General features: G+C 44.7%; 1 protein-coding gene and 1 long non-coding RNA gene across 19 annotated transcripts in view; one reads left to right on the top strand and one right to left on the bottom strand.

Annotated features, from left to right (window-relative positions):
• Window positions 1-18,891, top strand: part of LOC129633699 (uncharacterized) — a 45,088-nt gene that overhangs the window by 25,988 nt on the left and 209 nt on the right. For 5 of the 14 annotated variants that reach the window (XR_008705233.1, XR_008705230.1, XR_008705228.1 and 2 more), the window contains 3 exons: window positions 15,082-15,231; window positions 15,898-16,188; window positions 16,350-16,550. This is a non-coding gene — a long non-coding RNA (uncharacterized LOC129633699). Of the gene's footprint in view, window positions 1-8,309; window positions 8,446-11,411; window positions 11,491-15,071; window positions 15,232-15,897; window positions 16,189-16,349; window positions 16,551-18,891 lie in introns of those variants that run through there. The other 9 variants (XR_008705231.1, XR_008705225.1, XR_008705226.1 and 6 more) reach the window with 7 other exon arrangements.
• Window positions 4,804-18,891, bottom strand: part of PDE8A (phosphodiesterase 8A) — a 144,063-nt gene continuing 129,975 nt past the window's right edge. For 4 of the 5 annotated variants that reach the window (XM_055555572.1, XM_055555569.1, XM_055555571.1 and 1 more), the window contains exons 19-22: window positions 17,538-17,670; window positions 15,096-15,263; window positions 6,546-6,675; window positions 4,804-5,585 (exon numbers count right to left, since the gene is read on the bottom strand). In XM_055555572.1, coding sequence (XP_055411547.1) covers window positions 5,479-5,585; window positions 6,546-6,675; window positions 15,096-15,263; window positions 17,538-17,670 — 538 coding nt within the window. In that variant the 3' untranslated portion in view covers window positions 4,804-5,478. Of the gene's footprint in view, window positions 5,586-6,545; window positions 6,676-15,095; window positions 15,264-15,584; window positions 17,076-17,537; window positions 17,671-18,891 lie in introns of those variants that run through there. The other variant, XM_055555574.1, reaches the window with a different exon arrangement.

Below are 18,891 nucleotides of genomic sequence, written 5' to 3'. Positions count from 1 at the left end.
TGGCAGAATCTGCTTCCAGCACACTCGCGTGATTGCTGGCGGCATGACTCCATGGTGGCCGTGGGCTGAAGGCTGGCTTCTTTACCATGTAGGCCTCTCCACAGGGCAGCTCACAGCATGGCAGCTTGCCTCATCAGAGCAAGCAGATAAGAACAAGAGAGAGTGCAGGGCGGGTGTCACCGTCTGTAACGAATTGTGGTTTAGTCACCCAGTTGTGTCCAGCTCTTTTGCAACCCCATGAACTAACGCCCACCAGGCTTTGTCCATGGGACTTCCCGGGCAAGAATACTGGAGTGGGTTGCTATTTCCTCCTCCAGGAGATCTTCCCAACTCAGGGAATGAACCCGCATCTCCTGCTTGGCAGGCAGATTCTTTACCACTGAGCCTCCTGGGAAGCCGAGCAGGTTGAATATCTCCCCTCAAATTCAAATACCCTGAAACCTCAGAATGTGACCTGTTTCTTGCTGTTATTCCCTGCCCCCCCAACTATACCTACTTAATTTTGTCTGGATGTTTACCAATCTGTGCTTACCATTGCTTTCTATAGATACCCCACCTCCTCTTTCTGAACTCGTTAAAGAAGTACATCTTTCAGCAGTTTTTTTTTCCATAGTGTTCTGTTCATGATTAACATATGTGCATATCTGGAATAATCTTTATTTACCTTCGCTCTTGAACCATAGTTTGGTATGTAATTCTAGGTTGACAGTTTCCTTTAGTATTTTGAAATACTATTCGTCTTGTTGTTGCAAATAAGAATTCTGATGGCAGTCTAACGCTCATTCCTTTGTAAGCGATCTGTCTTTTCTCATGGCTTTCAGGTTTTTCTCTTGAAGCCGAACACGCTGCATTTTCACGGTGTTGTGTCGTCCTGTCTGAGATCTGACGTGCCCTGTAACATGAGGAGTTGGTTGTCAGGTCTGGAGGGACTCCCAGGCGCTCTCTGGACAGTGCTTCTCCCCACTTCTCCTCCCCCTCCAGATCACCTAATTTAGACACAGTTCAGAGCATCTCATTCTACCCTCCATATTTTAACATTGGTTTCACATTTTCCATTTTTAATCTCTGTGCTACACATTGAGTCATTTCCTTAAATCTTCCAATTGGCTACTTCTCTCTTTAGTTATGTCTGGTTTTCTGGTAAACCTACGCAGAAGTTTTCCATTTGTTTTAATGACTATGTTCTTCATGCCTAGAATGTCTCTCTGGTTCTTTTTCAGATTTTTTTTTTCAAAACTACCTTGGTTTACCTTATGGTTTTCATTGCTTCAAACATGTTAAGTGCTTTCATCCTAAAGTCTCTTGCTGATTATTCTATCTCTGCCTCATGATGGTTGAGTTCCTCGTGGGATCACTCTCTTCTTTCCTGGAGGGGAGAGGTCTTTCTTCCCACATCAGTCAACAGTTACCAACTTGGGTCACCTGTCTCCACACAGGAAAAGGGGGGGTTTGTTTCCTTAGAGAGACCCTGAGGGGCTGGCCTTGTCAGACCTCCAGAGTGAATGGGCATCAGGAACATCCCTGGGAGCCCCTCTGCCAGCCCTCCAGGGCACATGATCTCTCTGAATGGGCACCTAGTGGTGAATTAAAGGTATCTCTGAGAATTCTTCAACATATTCTGGCCCTTAGTGACCCCCAAAAGTCATTTAACTGTTTATTTCTTCTGTCAAAAAAAAAAAAAAGGTATCTTCTTTATTTATACGGAGAAAAAGATAGAGTATTTTAACTATAAGACTTCAAAGAAAAGGTGACACATGTTTTCTTTAAAACAAATACTTTAATTTCATTTTTATCTGGAAAAAAAGCATACAAGTTTAAAGGAAACAGCAAGATCTTTGACATGTCACTGTGTCTTTTTTTTTTAAACGGTACTACAACTTGTTCAAAATGTGAAGATACAGAACCATTATAAATTTCTGGAATCAAAGACTCCAAATACAGATGAAAACAGATTAGTTATAAAATGTCAATTCACGAAATATTCCATTTTCTGTTTTTTATCAGGAATATTCTATAGAAACACTGTATACAAAATAAGGCAGACTTTTAGAAATTCAAGTATAAGATTTTTAGGAAAAATAAGTGTGAAGTCCAGTTTCTTTCACTTTGGGGAGTCCCTGCAGAGCTAGTGTTGGAGCTCTGGCTGCTGCACAGAAGAGCCCTTTCGAGCGCTTCTGGGGCCACTAGTGGTTGTTCAGTCACTCAGCTGTGTCTGACTCTCCGCGACCCTATGGACTGCCACATGCCAGGCTTCCCTGTCCTTCACTATCTCCTGGAACTGCTCAAACTCGTGTCCATCAGGTCGGTGATGCCATCCAACCATCTCATCCTCTTGTCGTCCCCTTCTCCTCCTGCCTTCAATCTTTCCCAGCATCAGGGTCTTTTCTAATGAGTCTGCTCTTCGCATCAGGTGGCCAAAGTATGGGAGCTTCAGCTTTAGCGTCAGTCCTTCCAATGACTATTCAGCATTGATTTCCTTTAGGGTTGACTGGTTTGATGTCCTTGCAGTCCAAGGGACTCTCAAGACTCTTCTCCAACACCACAGTTCAAAAGCATCAGTTCTTCAGCACTCAGCTTTCTTTCTGGTCCAATTCTCACATCCATACATGACTACTGAAAAACCATGGCTTTGACTATACAGACCTTTGTTGGCAAAGTAACGTCTCTGCTTTTTAATACAGTGTATACGTTTGTCATAGCTTTTCTTCCAAGGAGCAAGCGTCTTCTAATTTCATGGCTGCCATCACCATCTGCAGTGATTCTGGAGCCCAAGAAAATAAAGTCTGTCATTTTTACCATGTTTCCCCATCACTTTGCCATGAAGTGATGGGACTGGATGCCATGATCTTTGTGTTTTGAATGTTAGGTTTTAAGCCAGCTTTTTCACTCTCCCCTTCCACTTCCATCAAGAGGCTTTTTAGTTCCTCTTCACTTTCTGACATAAGGGGCAAATCATCTGCACATTTGAGGTTATTCATATTTCTCCCAGCAGACTTGATTCCAGCTTGTGCTTCATCCAGGCTGGCATTTCACAAGACGTACTCTGCATATAAGTTAAATAAGTAGGGTGACAATATACAGCCCTTAACATATTCCTTTTCCAATTTTGAAACAGTCTGTTGTTCCATGTCTGGTTCTACCTATTGCTTCTTGACCTGCATACAGGTTTTTCAGGAGGCAGGTAAGGTGGTCTGATATTCCCATCTCTTTAAGAATTTTCCACAGTTTGTTGTGATCTGCACAGTCAAAGGCTTTAGTGTAGTCAACAAAGCAGGTGTTTTTCTGGAATTCTCTTGCTTTTTCTGTGATCCAACGGATGTTGGCACTTTGATCTCTGGTTCCTCTGCCTTTTCTAAATTCAGCTTGAACATCTGGAAGTTCTTGGTTCACGTACTGTTGAAGCCTAGCTTGGAGAATTTTGAGCATTACTTTGCTACCATGTGAAATGAGTACAATTGTGCAGTAGTTTGAACATTCTTTGGCATTGCCTTTCTTTGGGATTGCAATAATAATATACCTTTTCCAGTTCTGTGGCCACTGCTGAGCTTTCCAAATTTGCTGGCTTATTGAGTGTAGCACTTTCACAGCATCATCTTTTAGGATTTGAAATAGCTCAACTGGAATTCCATCACTTCTACTAGCTTTGTTTGTAGTGATGCTTCCTAAGGCCCACTTGATTTTGCATTCCAGGAAGTCTGGCTCTAGGTGAGTGATCACACCATCATGGTTATCTGGGTTATTAAGATCTTTCTTGTATAGTTCTTTTGTATATACTTGCCACCTCTTCATATCTTCTGTTTAGATATCTTAATCTTTTTCTGTTAGGTCCATTCCATGTCTGTCCTTTATTATGCCCATCTTTGCATGAAATGTTCCCTTGTTATCTCTAATTTTCTTGAAAAGATTTCTAGTCTTTCCCATTTTACTGTTTTTCTTTATTTCTTTGCATTGTTCACTTAGGAAGCCTTTCTTATCTCTCCTTGCTACTCTTTGGAACTCTGCATTCAGATGGGTATATCTTTTCCTTCCTCCTTTGCTTTTCGCTTCTCTTCTTTTCTCAACTATTTGTAAGGCCTCCTCAGACAACCATTGTGCCTTCTTGGATTTCAAAAGTTTTCCCAATTAACATCAATCAGAAAAGCCTAACATACACAAAATTTTTTTTTTCCACTTAAAAATTTACTTATTTTTTAAAATTTATTTTAGTTGGAGGCTAATTACTTTACAATATTGTAGTGGTTTTTGCCATACTTTGACATGAATCAGCCATGGGTTTACATGTGTTCCCCGTTCTGAACCCCCCCATCCCATCCCTCAGGGTCATCCCAGTGCACCAGCCCTGAGCACCCTGTCTCATCCATCAAACCTGGACTGGCGATCTGTTTCATATATGATAATATACATGTTTCAATGCTATTCTCTCAGATCATCCCACCCTCGCCCTCTACCACAGAGTCCAAAAGACTGTTCTATACATCTGTGTCTCTTTTGCTGTCTCACATATAGGGTTATTGTTACCATATTTCTAAATTCCATATATATGTGTTAGTATATTGTATTGGTGTTTTTCTTTCTGGCTTACTTCACTCTGTATAATAGGCTCCAGTTTCATCCACCTCATTAGAACTGATTCAAATGTATTCTTTTTAATGGCTGAGTAATACTCCATTGTGTATACGTACCACAGCTTTCTTATCCATTCATCTGCTGATGGACATCTAGGTTGCTTCCATGTCCTGGCTATTATAAACAGCGCTGCGATGAACATTGGGGTACAGGTAACATACACAGATATTTCTATAGTGCAGTAAAAATGTATCATTTATTTTAAATTTGCATTATGAAAATAAGTCTATACACCAAGTGATACGTATTTTTAATGACTATGAATCATGTAAATTTGGTCATGGCATCTAAAGTTGGCTTTCGCTTTGAAGTATTTTTAAATTCATAGAAAATAGTGAACTTCTAATAAAATAAATAAAACATTTTAATAATTGATATTAATAATCAACTTCAGAATTTCTTTGTCTTTTTCATTTGCCATTTAATTTTAAAAGAGAAGTCACTTTCAGTAGTGTTCCAAAGTGAATGATTGCACCTTCTATGATGTGGAAAAGATCCGATTGCCATTAGCTCTTCTTAAGCGCTGAATATAATTGAGAGAAACTGCAACAAGAAATTCTCTGTCATCAGCAGAAACTCTGTCAGCGTCCTTGGCTGGGCCTCCCGAGCTTGGGTTTGGACAGACGGACGCTGATGCAAGCCGTGTTCTCTGAGACTCTCTGCGGAGCCCCAGCAGCAGGCTGGCGCAGTGAGTGGACGAAGCCTCACTCTACGGCAATAGCATCAGGTGGTGGTTAGGGAAGGTGACCGCGTCCCTGGGTGCTCTCGTAGGCTCTGTGCATTGGGGGGCTGATTGGCTAATACTGAAAGGAACTCTGGCCACCCTTCCCCGGTGACCACAGGGGTACCGCACTATTCGGGAGGCGGGCGCAGGCTCCGCAGCTTCATGTCATCCAGTCCTTTCCAGTATTTAAAGTTGTTGTCGAGATGCTGCATTAGCTCAGGCAGGTCTACAAAGGCTGCAAGAAAGACGGGAGTGTGATAAGACTGCACCTTCCCGGGGTGCACATGGAGGCTTTCTAAGGAGAGGGACAGACAGGAGGGGACAGTACTCCATGCTCGGCAGACATGGAACAGCCCACGATAGGCTGAAACCCCATCTGCACCCAGTGCCCGCCGCGCCTCTGCCACCAGCTGACGGCTCTGGCGGACGGAGCGAAGGGGGCTCGCCCGTTTTATCACCATTAATCAGCACCCTTGGGCCTGGGCTGCCTGATTCCGGCCCTGACCGGCTCTCCGGGGCGTCCCATCCCGTTTCCTTGAGCCCATCCCCTTCGACCTGCAGCTCGTGGCACTAGCAGCAAGCTAGTGAAGAAAACTTGGGCCAGGAGTGGCCACATCTGGTCTGGGCCCAGAAGCAGTGAGCAGAGCCTGCAGTCTGGCCCGAGGACCCAGCGCCTTCCGCCACCTCAGTCCTCCGTCCCCCGCCTCTCAGCACCGAGACATGGGCTCGTCTCCTGCTGACGGGATCCGGACTGGATGTGGGTCTGCCTCCTGGCAGGGGCCCTTGCCTTAAAGCCCTCTACCTACCAGGGGGCTCCGCCCGCGCTGAGGGCTACAAGGAGGGCCGTGCCCCCGTCAGAGACCAGCCTGCCTTCCGGTCGGCTACTGGAGGAGGTGGAGAAGCTGGGCGAGGGGACAGCGCAAGAGCTCCCTCAGAACGTTGAATCCCGGGCTTTTGACCAGCAGCCCCTTCAGCCCCATGTTCAATGCTCTCATCTTTGCGACTGGGACAACAGGTAGCCCCGGAGCCGGGGGCAGCTGAGGAGAAAGCAGAGAGCGCCCCGTCCGCCGGGACCTCCTTGACAGCGCCTGGCTTCTCGGCCTCTGCACACTCTGAGCCGCTGAACATACGGCACTATGCGGTCCTTAACGTGGGCTCCCCGTTACTGAGGGAGATACACTCGGTGCGTTCTTACCGTCCCAGGCATCAAACATGTCTGTGATGAAGTAGTCAATGAAAGAGATCTGGGATTTGGGGATGCTGCAGGTATTTCTGTCAAAAACCGGCATCACCACAGGCAAGTCCCGTTGCTTCTCTTCGTCTGTCTGTAAGGCAGAAAACGCCAGAATTAGGAGACCCCAGGACCAGGCTCCACATCCACCAGGAGCATTCCCTCCACCAGAGCCTTTCCGGGCAGCCCAGGGGGCTCGTGGGAGAAGCCGGTCACAGCACCAGCGAAGCACCAGGACCCTCCATGACATGTCACGTTGTCCCCGACAGGACCACCCAACCCACATCTTCAGCACCTGAAGGCTCCTGCTGAAGCTCCTGCGGGTGCTGTGTGGGGTTCCTGCACTGCAGGAGCACAGCAGTCTGCCCAGCCGTCTCCCACCTGTGGGTATGTCAGGGGCCTGACCCAGGGCCACAGTGCGGAGTGAGAAACAGCCCCCTTCACAGAGAAGGGACGAGTGCCTGCTTCTTACCTCAGGCCAGATTGTTTCATTTAAAAAAGGTCTAAACACCCTTGAGGCAAAAAAGCTCTAGGATGAAGATTTTATGTACTTTGATAGACCCTTACAGAACATCTTCAGTATTCCAATAATATGTGTACAAAACTGGAAATATAATGAAGATCCTAGTGGGAAGTAGGACGCAAGTTTATCTTAAAAGATATAAGGGAATTTCTTGTTTTTTTGTTTTCCTCATGTTGCTTTCATCAAAGGATCCAGGAGAAAGGATGAAGTGATGCCCGAAGGGTGATGATGAAGCAGGGGGTCCTTCCTGGAGTGAGGTATGAACTTGGAGGGTTTGACGGCACCATTGGAATCACTGAGAGGTCCCTGGGGAGCCAGGCAGCCAAGGATGAGAGTTAAATAGATGGCTACCCAAGGGGCAGGATGAGGGGTCTTGAGTGCAGGACCAAGTACGGCTGGGGTGAGCTGGGCAAGAGGACTGGAGCCATCCCCTGGCCCTGGAGGTACAGCTGTCCTCAGGGGTCCTGGGTCTTTGTTCTCTTGGTCTGGGCAGGCTGCCCCTGTGGGCAGCTAGTGAGAAAGTGATGGAAGGGGCAGCTCAACACAGAAGACAGGCTGGGAGTTAACACTTAGGAAGCCTGGTGTGGGTGTAGGAATTGGTTCTCTAGGGGCACCCAGCAGGGAGGGTGGAGATCCTGGGACGAGTGGACCTGCTGACCAATCCTGGCTTCTCTGGACAGTGGTCAGTGAGAGCAAGGGCTGAGGATGGGAGGTATGCAGTGCATTCAGCCATCAGCCAGAGCCTGGCTCTGTGGCTGAGCTCTGTGGGCCATGTGGGGCTATGGGAAAGTGAAGGACCTCTGTTAAGTGTCTAATATGGGGACCAGAATTCAGGTGTTCCATGGGAGCAAAAGAAGACCTACACTTGGGGCTGGAAGCCTGACCCTCCAACGCTTATACCTGGACCTGTTCCCACAGGGCAAACTGGGCCAGTCCTCCTTGTCCCCCCAGCCCAGGGCTGTTCTGGACAGCTGGCCAGGAGCTGCCTCCCCGGTTCCGTTCTGCTTCTGTCTTTTCCGAGGCCTGGCAATCACCAGCAAGGTGGCAGGGACTGGTGAGAAGTTACGGCCACCTCGCCCTGCACATCAGTGGGTCCAAGGCCCGAGACACTGAAAGAACTGGCTCCACAGCTGAAGGCAGGTGACTTTCCTTGGAAGTGACAGTGATTCGCTACAGCTCTCAACATGAAATCTCCACTGGAGGACAACAGGCAACCTCTGGGGGTTTTCCCAGGAAGGGCCGTTCTGCACGTAGCACCATGCTGCAGAGACATGCTTGTGCGAGGAGCTGCGGACAGTGCTGGGGACAGTGCCGAGGAAGAGGCCTGGGCTCCCTGTGCAGGTGGGCGGGGCCAGACTCCGGGCCAGGGCAGGAGCCAGCAGGAGGGGCTGCTGCTGTTCCAGGCCTGGGGGGCCGAGGCACACAAGCTTGGCTGTGACTGCTCAGGCCAGGCTTTCCTGGGAGGCAGGGCAGGGAGCATCTACACCAGCTGTTGGGCCAGGAGCACACCCCAGGAGGTGTGGGAGGCAGGGTCGGGGGCTCTGGGCAGAGGATGAGTTGGGAATACTGCCAAGTCTGGGCTTCTGCTGTGGTGGAGCCTCTGCTGTCAGGCCAGTGCTGGCTCAGCAGGGTCAGCTCCGTGCGAATCTCTGCCCTGGTGCTTGCGTGGCAACAGGTGGAGGGTGCATAACAGCCTCGGGTGCACAGCCCACCGGCCTGACTGCTCAGAGAGCAGGGCCCTGGGGTGGGTGCTCTCCTGACACGCCTTCCCTGGTCAGCTGTTCAGTTAAGAATCTCTGCACGTGTTCCTGAGGGTAATGAGCTGTAACTCTTTCCTGGGATGCCTTTGTCAGCTTTACATACCAGGATAATAACAGCTTCAGAAAATGAGTTGGGAAATGTCTCACCTCTGTTTTCTGGTTTAATTTGTAAGACTAGTATTATTTATTCCTTAAATGTTTGACAGAATTCCTCAATGAAATGATTTAGAGTTTTATTAAAAAAAAATCATGAAAACATTTTGACAAAAAATGTCTTTACTATGGACTTTCTTTACTATGGATTATTACTTAATCATGTCAGTTAGGGTAAATTGTATTGACAGTTTTTAAGGTATTCATCCATTTCATCTAAGTGGTCAAATTTATTGTGACATTCCTGATATTGGTGATTTGCATCCTTCTTGATTATTTTAGTTTTGTATTTACCAATTTTGTTAATTTTGCAAAAAAATCCAACTTTTGGCTTTGAAAATGTTTATTATTCTTTTAAATACTCCTGAATTTTTATTTTATACTGGAGTACAATTGATTTACACTGTTGTGTCAGTCTCAGGTATACAGCAGAGTGACTCAGTTATACATGTATCTTTTTAAAAAAATTTATATTGGAGCATGGTTCATTTTCAATGTATTAGTTTCAGGTGTATAGCAAAATGGATCAGTTTTTTATATATATATCTCCACTCATTTTTAGCTTCTTTTCCCATATAGGTTATTAGAGAATATTGAGTGGTGGTCCCTGTGTTATACCGTAGGAGCTTGTTGATTATCTCTCTTATATACAGTAGTGTGTATCTGTTAATCCCAAACTCCTAATTTATCCCTTTCCCTTGAAGTCTGAGAGTCTGTTTGTTTATGTTTTGTAAATAAGTTCCTTTGTATCATTTTTTTAGATGTCACATAAAAGCTGATGTGATATGAATATTTGTCTATCAGATTTACTTCACTTAGTATGATAATCTCTAGGTCCATCCATGTTGATGTAAATGGCATTGTTTCATTTTTTATGGCTAAATAATATTCCATTTTCTTTTCCATTCCTCTGTTGATAGACATTTTAGATTACATCCATGTCCTGGCTATTATAAATAGTGCTGCAATGAACACGGGGGTGCATGTATACTTTATGGTTTTCTTAGGATATATGCCTAGGAATGGGATTGCTGGACTATATAGTAGCTGCTTTTAGCTTTTTAAGGAACCTCTATACCTCCATAATGGCTGTACCAATTTACATTCCACTAACAGTGTAGGAGGGTTCCCTTTCTCCAAACCCTCTCCAGAATGTATTGTTTGAAGACTTTTTGATGAACATTCCTGACTACTGTGAGTGGTAAATCATTATAGTTTTGATTTGTATTTCTCTACTAATTAGTGATGATGAGCATGTATGTTGTCTTTGAAGAAATGTCTATTTAGATCTGCCCATCTTTTTATTAGGGCTCCCTGGTGGCTCAGAGGTTAAAGCTTCTGCCTGCAATGTGGGAGACCTGGGTTCGATCCCTGGGTCGGGAAGATCCCCTGGAGAAGGAAATGGCAACCCACTCCAGTATTTTTGCCTGGAGAATACCTCGGACGGAGGAACCTGTTAGGCTACAGTCCATGGGATTGCAAAGAGTCGGACACGACTGAGCGACTTCACTTTCACTATCTTTTTATTGGGTTATTTGGGTTTTTTGATATTGTGCTACATTAGCTATTTGTATATTTTGGAGATGAATCCCTATCAATCACTTCATTTGCAAATATTTTCTCCCATTCTGTGGGTTGTCTTTTCATTTTGTTTATGATTTCCTTTGCTGTGCAAAAAGCTTTTAATTAGGTCCCATTTATTTATTTTCATTAATCTAGAAGTGGATCCAAAAAGATATTGCTATGGTTTATGTTAAGAGTGTTCTGCCTATGCCTTCCTTTAAGACTTTTATAGTATCTGGTCTTACATTTACGTCTTTAATCCACTGAGTTTTGTTTTTGTGTATGGTGTTAGAGAATGTTTTAATTTCATTTTTTACATGTAGCTGAGAGTTTTCCCAGCACCACTTATTGAAGAGACTGTCTTTTCTCCATTGTATCTTCTGACCTCCTTTGTCATAGATTAAGGACCACAGGTGTATGGGTTTATTTCTGGGCTTTCTATCTTGTTCCATTGATCTGTATTTCTATTTTTGTGCCAATACCACACTGTTTTGATGACTATAGGTTCGCAATATAGCCTGATGTCAGGAAGACTGATTCCTCCAGCTCTGGTTTTCCTTCTTGGGATTGTTTTGGCTATTTGGGGTCTTTTGTGTTTTCATACAAATTTAAACATTTGTTCTAGTTCTGTGAAAAATGCCATTGGTGATTTGGGAGAGATTGAACTGAATTTGATTGCCTTGGGCAGTAGAGTCATTTTGACAATACTGATTCTTCCAATCCAAGAAGGCCAGAGGCATCCCAGAAATGGAGCCTGCTGGGTTGGAGGGGACAGGTCTCACTGCCAAAGCGGTGACCTCTAGGAGAGCTCAGCTGAGGAATTTACCACAGGGCCTCCACCACTGGTGTTCCTGCCCCTGCAGTGGCCACAGCCGACCCCCACCTCCAGGAGACCCTCCAAAACCTGCAGGTAGGTCTGGTTCAGGCTCTAATGGAGTCACTGCTCTGGCCTGGGCCCCACTGCTCATGAAACCTTGTGTGTGCCCTCAAGAGTGGAATCTGTCTTCCCCAGTCCTGTGGAGCTCCTGCACTCAAGCCAAATGCTCTGGGGGCTCCTCCCCCCGATGCCAGACCCCCAGGCTCGGAGCCTAACGTGGGCTCAGACCTCACTCCTGTGGGAGAACCTGAGCAGGTGTGGGATTTGATTACATCGTGAAAGTGCTCGTCCTCCTGTCTTGTGGTTCTTGGTCTTTGGGTGTAGAGCATCTTTCTAGGTAGGGGCCAATCCTTCTTTGATGAGGTTGTCCAGCAGTTGTGATTTCGGTGTTTTCATGAGGAGATGAGCTCAAGTCCTTCTACTCCACCATTTGCCCTTCAATTTTTTCTAGTGTTTCTTTACTGTTTGCTCATTTTTTTTGCTCTTATGTTACTTCTTTCCTACTTACTTTGGGTTTACTTTGTCTCTTTCTAGTTTCTTAAACTGAAACCTAAGATGTTAACTTTAGGACTTTTCCCTAATTATAAATGTCCCTCTGATAACTAATTTCCTTTATCTGAACCTTAGACTATTTAGAAATGTCAGTTTCTGAATATTTGGTGTTTACCTAGGTACCTTATTGTTACTAATTTCTGATTTAATTCCACTGTGCCTGGAGAATAGATTCTGTATGATTTCAGTTAAATTTACTGAATCTTTTCTGTGACCCAGCATGATGCATATTGGTGAACATATCAGTGTCCTTAATAAATATTCTGTAGACATGTGATACGGGTTTTATAAACATTAAGTAAGGTAAGGTGGTTGACAGTGTTGTTGGGATTATGTGTTTTTACTGATATTTTAATCTGGTTGTTCTATCAATTGCTGAAAGGGGGTATTAAAATCTCCAACCATGTTGTACTTGTCTCATTTATTTTGAAGCTCTGTTATTAGATACACACACACTTATGCTTATGTCTTCCTACAGGACTTTTTATCACTATGAAGTCTCTCACTATCTCTGGTACTATTCTTTGTCTTGATGTCTATTTTTCTGAGATTAATATAGCTGTTCAAATCTTTATATTTACAGTTTCCATGGTATATCTCTTTCCATCCCTTCACTTTACACCTCTCTGTTCTTTATATATATTTTAAGTGTCTTTTGTAGACTGCATGTAGTTGGGATTATTTTTTCAAGATCCATCCTGATGATCTGTATTGGAGTGTTTAGTCCACTAAAGTAAGTACTGATGATTAGAGTTGGAGCTACCATTTGACTGTTGTTTTCTATTATTGTTTTCTCCTGTTGCCTTTGTATAATTTAATAAACTTTAGAATTCCATTATACTAATACCTATTAGCTTTTACGGTACACTGATTGCTCTAGGGATTACTAAATATATCCTTCACTTCTCAGTCTACTGAGCTAATACTGTAACACTTAATGTAACATGTAGAAACCTTGGATTCAGGTAGATCCGTTTTACTTTCTGCCATCCTTTATGCTATAGTTGCCATACAGCTTATGGTTACATATATTACATCCTTTACAATTCAGTGTTATAACTTGTGCTTAAAATAGTCCTATGTATTTAGAGAAATTCCAAGGAAAAAAACTTTTAGAGTTACCCAGCTATTTATCATTTTTTAAAGTGTTTTTATCTTTTTATTTTTACTGAGGAATTTGATAAATAGCATTATATTAGTTTCAGATGTACAACATAATGATTCAAAATTTTCATATATTGCAAGATGATTACCATAATAAATCTACTTAACATCTGTCACCATATATAATTACAGAATTTTTCCTATAATTACAACTTTGAACATCTACTCTCTTAGTAATACAGTACTGCATATTTGAAAGTTGCTAACTATTCCCATGCTGTACATTACAACCCCATGACTTCTTTATAACTGGGAGTTTGTACCTTTTGACTCCCTTTAACCATCTTGCATCCACTCAGCTAGCAACCACAAATTTGTTCTCTGTAAGATTCCACATATAAGTTAGATGATATAATAGTTGTCTTTTTCTATTTCACTTAGCATAAACCATTTAAGGTCCATCCATGTTGTCCCAAATGGCAAGAGTTCATTCTTTTTAATGGCTACATAATATCCCATTATATGTGTGCACACACACCCACATCTCCTTACTCACTGACCTGTCAATGGGTGCTTAGGTTGCTTCCAACTTGGCTCCTATAAGTCGTCCTGCGGTGAATGTGGGAATGCGTGTATCTTTTGGGGTGGTTAGTGCTTTTGTTTTCTTTGGATAAATACCCAGAAGTAGAATTACTGGATCACATGGTAGTTCTGTTTTTAATTTTTGGAGGCAGCACATTCCCACCAACAGTGCACAAGGGCTCTCTTTTCTCCACATCCTTGACAATACTTCCTATCTTTTTGATAACAGCCATTCTAACAGACGTGACGTGCTATCTCATTGTGGTTTTGTGATTCGCCATTTTCAGCGCTACTCTCTCAATCTGTCCCACCCTCTCCTTCCCGCTGTGTCTACAAGTCTGTTCTCTACATCCGCATCTCTATTTCTGCCCTGCAGATAGCACCGTTCTTCTAGATTCCACATATATGCATTATATACGATATTTTTCTCTTTCTGTCTTACTTCACCCTGTATGCCAGTCTCTAGGTTTATCCACCTCATTAGAACTGACGAGTTCTTTCCTTTTACATATAATGGAATATTACTGAAGCAACTGAGCACACACCACAGCTTCTTTTATCCACTCATCTGTCAGTGGACATCTGGGTTGCTTCCATGTCCTGGCTATCATAAACAGTGCTGCAGTGAATACTGGGGTACATGCAGCTTTTGAGTGACGGTTTTCTCAGGGTAGATGCCCAGCAGTGGAACTGCTGGGTCACATGGTAGTTTTACTCCTAGTGACAGTTTAAGGAACCTCCACACTGTTCTCCACAGTGTGACACTGTGTATTTTGCCTCCATTCTTGAAGGATATTTTCACTGGTTACAGAATTTTAGGGTGACAGTTTTCTCCTAACAACTTTTTAAAGATGTTGTTCTGATGTCTTCTGGCCTCCATAGTTTCTGACATGAAGTTAGTGTAAGTAATATGTCATTTCTCTGAGTGATTTCAATTTTGTTTCTGTATCTTTGGCTAGTAGCTGCTTCAGTATGACATACCTGGGCATGGGTTAGATTTGTTGAGTTTTTTATATGCATACAGATTTATCTTTCACTAAATTTGGAAAAATTTTAGCCATTTTATATATATATATATTTTTTTCCCCGAGAATTTTTTTCTACCTAGAGAAACTGGGAGGGTCAGCCAACAGTGTAATAATATCTTTAAAGTGCTATTAGGAGAAAACGCCAAATATCTGTTGAAAATATCCTGAAAGAATGAAAGCAAAGGCAAAATAAAACATTTCAAATAAGGGAAAACTAACAGAATTCACTGCCCAGTAAGCCTGTAATATAAGCAATGTTCAAGGATAGAATTTCATTTAGAACTCCACTTCTAGTTTTAAGTCCATTACTTCCTATGGTCCTCATGGTGTTTCTCTCTTTTACTTGAGGGAACTTCAGAAGCTGCATCTTACCTGAGAGAAATACTCTTCTGAGATACGTGCAGCCCACTCGATGCACTGCTCCAGGGGCCGGCAGGGGTTGGACACGTCAGCACACTTGATCAGCATCCTTTTTATCAGAGTCCGGTTCTCTGGAGCCCTGAGCATGGTATTTATGGCTTCTTGATCTTTATCAGTTTCCTAAAGCATGAGTGGAATTCAAAGCAATCAAAACGGGACCCCAGGTACCAAGCCCTGTTTTATTGTGGCCCCACCGTAACCACGGTGGGGCTCTGTCTGGGATCTACGGTTAGGGTCTCTCAAAGTAGTGCCGGGGATGTTCTGAGGTTGGCCCTCACTCTGCAGTGGGGAAAACCAAGGTCCAGTGAGATTCCAGCAGAACCCGGAAGTACAGCGTAGCACTGGAGGCTGGCATATCTGCCTTTCCCCATCTTGACTCTTTCTCTGTTTCTCTCAGTTGCCTTTTCTTTCTGTTCTATCACTCACTAAGTACTCAAAAGACTGGCTCTATCTTTTATTATTTACATTCATTAAAAAACACTGAACTGGAAAGTGAAACCTTTCTCTGCCCTTGCCACTGGCGGTCCTATGGTCCGCCAGGGGCTCTGCTGCTCCCCACCCAGCCCTGGGAGAGGCGTGATCCTGGGAGTCCGCCACCGGTGTGCACAGCGTGTCAGATACATTGATGTTCCTAAACTCCGCCCTCACATTTTATGGTGGACAGAGGACTTAGTCACAGTCTTGTGATCTGCACTCACAAAGGTATCTTGTGGTAGGCGTGAAAATCAGTATAATTTACCATTATATTTTACAGATGAGGATGCCAGGACTCTGAGAGGTGAAGAGACTCAGCCAGAGGTACTGAGCTGGCCCAGGATAAATGCGTGAGCCCTGCCTCTAGTCTGGACTCTTGTCTCTCCACAGTAGTGCCTGTGTCTGACTCACAGGGAGCCCTTCTGGATATGGAGCCTCAGCCCATGGGGTGAGGGGCCCCTGAAACAAATTCAGGTTGGAAGAGTGAGTACTGGGTCAAAGACATGAGCAAGCATCTCCTCTGATTCTGAGCCACCAAGCAGCTTCCAAAGGAGTCAGCCACGTGGTTTCTGTAAGCAGTCACAGTCATCCCCTCTCGGTGGGGACTAGATGGGTGGGGGGGACCCTGAGCCCAGGCTGCCTGGTCTCCTCAAAAGTGACAGACACTGTGACCTCAGTGATTCTCATCTCCCACTGCCCACCAGCTTTGTGCTGACCCTTCTCTCTGTGCAGGTGTGTGACTACTGTTCTGTACTGCCCGCTGGGTGACTATTTTCTTCCACCTGCTATGACCCACTGGATCCTGGTTTCCAGTCTCTCAGTAAAAATCCAAGTAGTGACAGCAGAGAGGAGGAACGTGACTGTCAAGGAGAATGAAGACTCTGCTGAGTCTGGCAACTTCCCAGAATGAATGGAGGAAGCCAAGTCTGCGAGGTACGTGGTTTCTTTCTGTGGGGTGGGGTCAGCTGGGGTATCTGTGCATGGCAGAATGACTTGGAAAGGGCGTAAAGTCTCTGACAGACTGGAGAACGGGCAAGGGTGAGGACAGCAGAGTTCTCAGCAGGTTTCAGATCAGTTGAGACAGGGACAAGTCTGAAGGGTGATAAGCTAGAAAGCCAGGGACAGACAGAAGCCCCGGCCAAACAACTGAGCTGCAGCAGTAGAGCTGGAGTTCAGGGGCTATCTTCTTAGGATGAGTCGTCTCTGTGCTCGGTAAAGACTGGCAGGGGGTGACAGGAGTAGGGAGGAGCCTGGAGTTGGTGGTCAGGCAGCTGTGGGCCTCAGGCGTGTGCTGCACTCACACTGACCTAGCGTAGCGGGTGCTGTTTATCCAGAGCACACCTTGTGCCGTGTCCTCAGCGCTGCGCCTCGAGGGCTACTGTGCCCACTCGAGACAAGGAAGTGGTGAAAAAGAGCCGAGAACTCAGAATGCGTGCTTTCTCAGCTGTGGGCTCCTGTCTGGGGAAGCAGTTAATGTTCTTCTCTCGCCAGAAAGTTCTGAACTCCATGCCTCAAATCCAACACCACCAGCACCCTGTGGTCCAAGTCCAGGAGCCTCCCCAACCCCCATCCTCCTGTGACACAAACCAGCAGAGGACAGGTCGGCTGCACAACGGGCAGTGGCTGGCGAGAGACCTCGTGGTCTCCAACTGGCCCCAAAGTGCTCAGAGGCGGAGGACGGGGCAGGGCGCGGGAATGGCCCACCTCTCTATCGTCAAGCCCCTTCAGAATTGTCATGCTTTTTCTTGTATGTCTTGCCAGGTCTTTGTGCTTTAATTTCCATTGGTTAAAAAATTATTTATATGCAGTGAGCCCAGTGCAGGGATGATAATACTCGTGATCTCTTAAGCCCAGGTTTCCCCACAACACACAGGAGGAAGAGCCCTAAACACAGACTCCATTTGCAGTCAGCTCACTTACCTCCTCTTCTTCTAATGCTACCAAGGGCTTGTTGATGATGTTGACAAATTTGTTGACGTGCTCAAAGTGCTTTGTCATTTCTGTGGCTAAGACCATGTCGATGATACCCTGGCGCAGCGTCTGGTAGTCGTTCCTGTTTCAGACAAAAAAGGAGAGGCTGCTGCTGATTACTGATCCAGACAAGACAGGTGCTCCTGGAAACCAGCTGTGATCTAGGACCTGTGTCCACTGCGGCTGAAATTCTAATGAACTGGGGCAGCAGTGGCAGGCCATGCTTTAAAGAATGTGAAGGTTAAAGGTTGCTGCCTAGACTGCTATTAGTAAGGAGAACCTGAACAGAAGTTAAAATGAGAATCTTTGGGCAAAACTATGGGGTTCCCTGGTAGCTCAGCTGGTAAAGAATCTGCCTGCAATACAGGAGACCCCAGTTCTATTCCTGGGTTGGGAAGATCCCCTGGAAAAGGGATAGGCTACCCACTCCAATATTCTTGGGATTCCCTGGTGACTCAGACGGTAAAGAATCTGCCTGCAATGCGGGAGACCTGGGTTCTATCCCAAGATCCCCTGGGGAAGCACATCACAACTCACTCCAGTATTCTTGCCTGGAGAATCCCCATGGACAGAGAAGCCTGGCGGGCTACAGTCCATGGGACTGCAAAAAGTAGGACATGACAGAGTGACTAAGCACAGCACATGCGTAAGACTATAGATACAGTGTTCATAGTGTTCTCATAAGCAAAAGGCATATAGTTCTTAAGATTAAAGAAAAGCTAGAACATAGCCCGCTGGGGTTATTAAGAACGTATCCCACACAGAGGAACCTTGAGACCCAACAATCTTAGAGCCCAGAAACAGAGGGTGAACCATCTGAAAGCTGAGAGAATCAATGGTGCGTACCTGATGCCTCTTCCTCTAGCCCTTTATATTTATTTTAAAAATTTATTTTTTGAGGATGGAAACCATTTAATTAAAAACATAAAAGGTACAAAGAGTATAAACTGAACTCTCTATGCAGCTATGCTGTTCTTTTCCCTGGAGACAGGCATAGCTGTCAGGGTCTTGTGCATTTTTCCAGCGATAACTGATGTATATGTAAGCAACTATGGAAAAACCAACTTTAAGTCCACATATGAAATTCTAAAACACAGAAAAAAAGGTGTTTTTTTTTTTATCCCTTAGGTTTAATAACTTTCCTTAAAATCCCAATTAGTAAGTATTCCTCATGACAGATCATTTCTAACAGCCCCACCCTAGACAGTGAGGGCACCATCAAGAAGAGAAGACACTAATCTCACAGCGTCACCAATCAGACATGAGAAGTTTGCTGGGCAGAGTATGTTGGGAATCTGCCTGG

This window comes from Bubalus kerabau, chromosome 19 (assembly GCF_029407905.1).
Source record: "Bubalus kerabau isolate K-KA32 ecotype Philippines breed swamp buffalo chromosome 19, PCC_UOA_SB_1v2, whole genome shotgun sequence".
Classification (NCBI taxonomy): domain Eukaryota; kingdom Metazoa; phylum Chordata; class Mammalia; order Artiodactyla; family Bovidae; genus Bubalus; species Bubalus kerabau.
The sequence above is the reverse complement of the archived record's forward strand: the minus strand, read 5'-3'. Positions and strand labels throughout refer to the sequence as shown.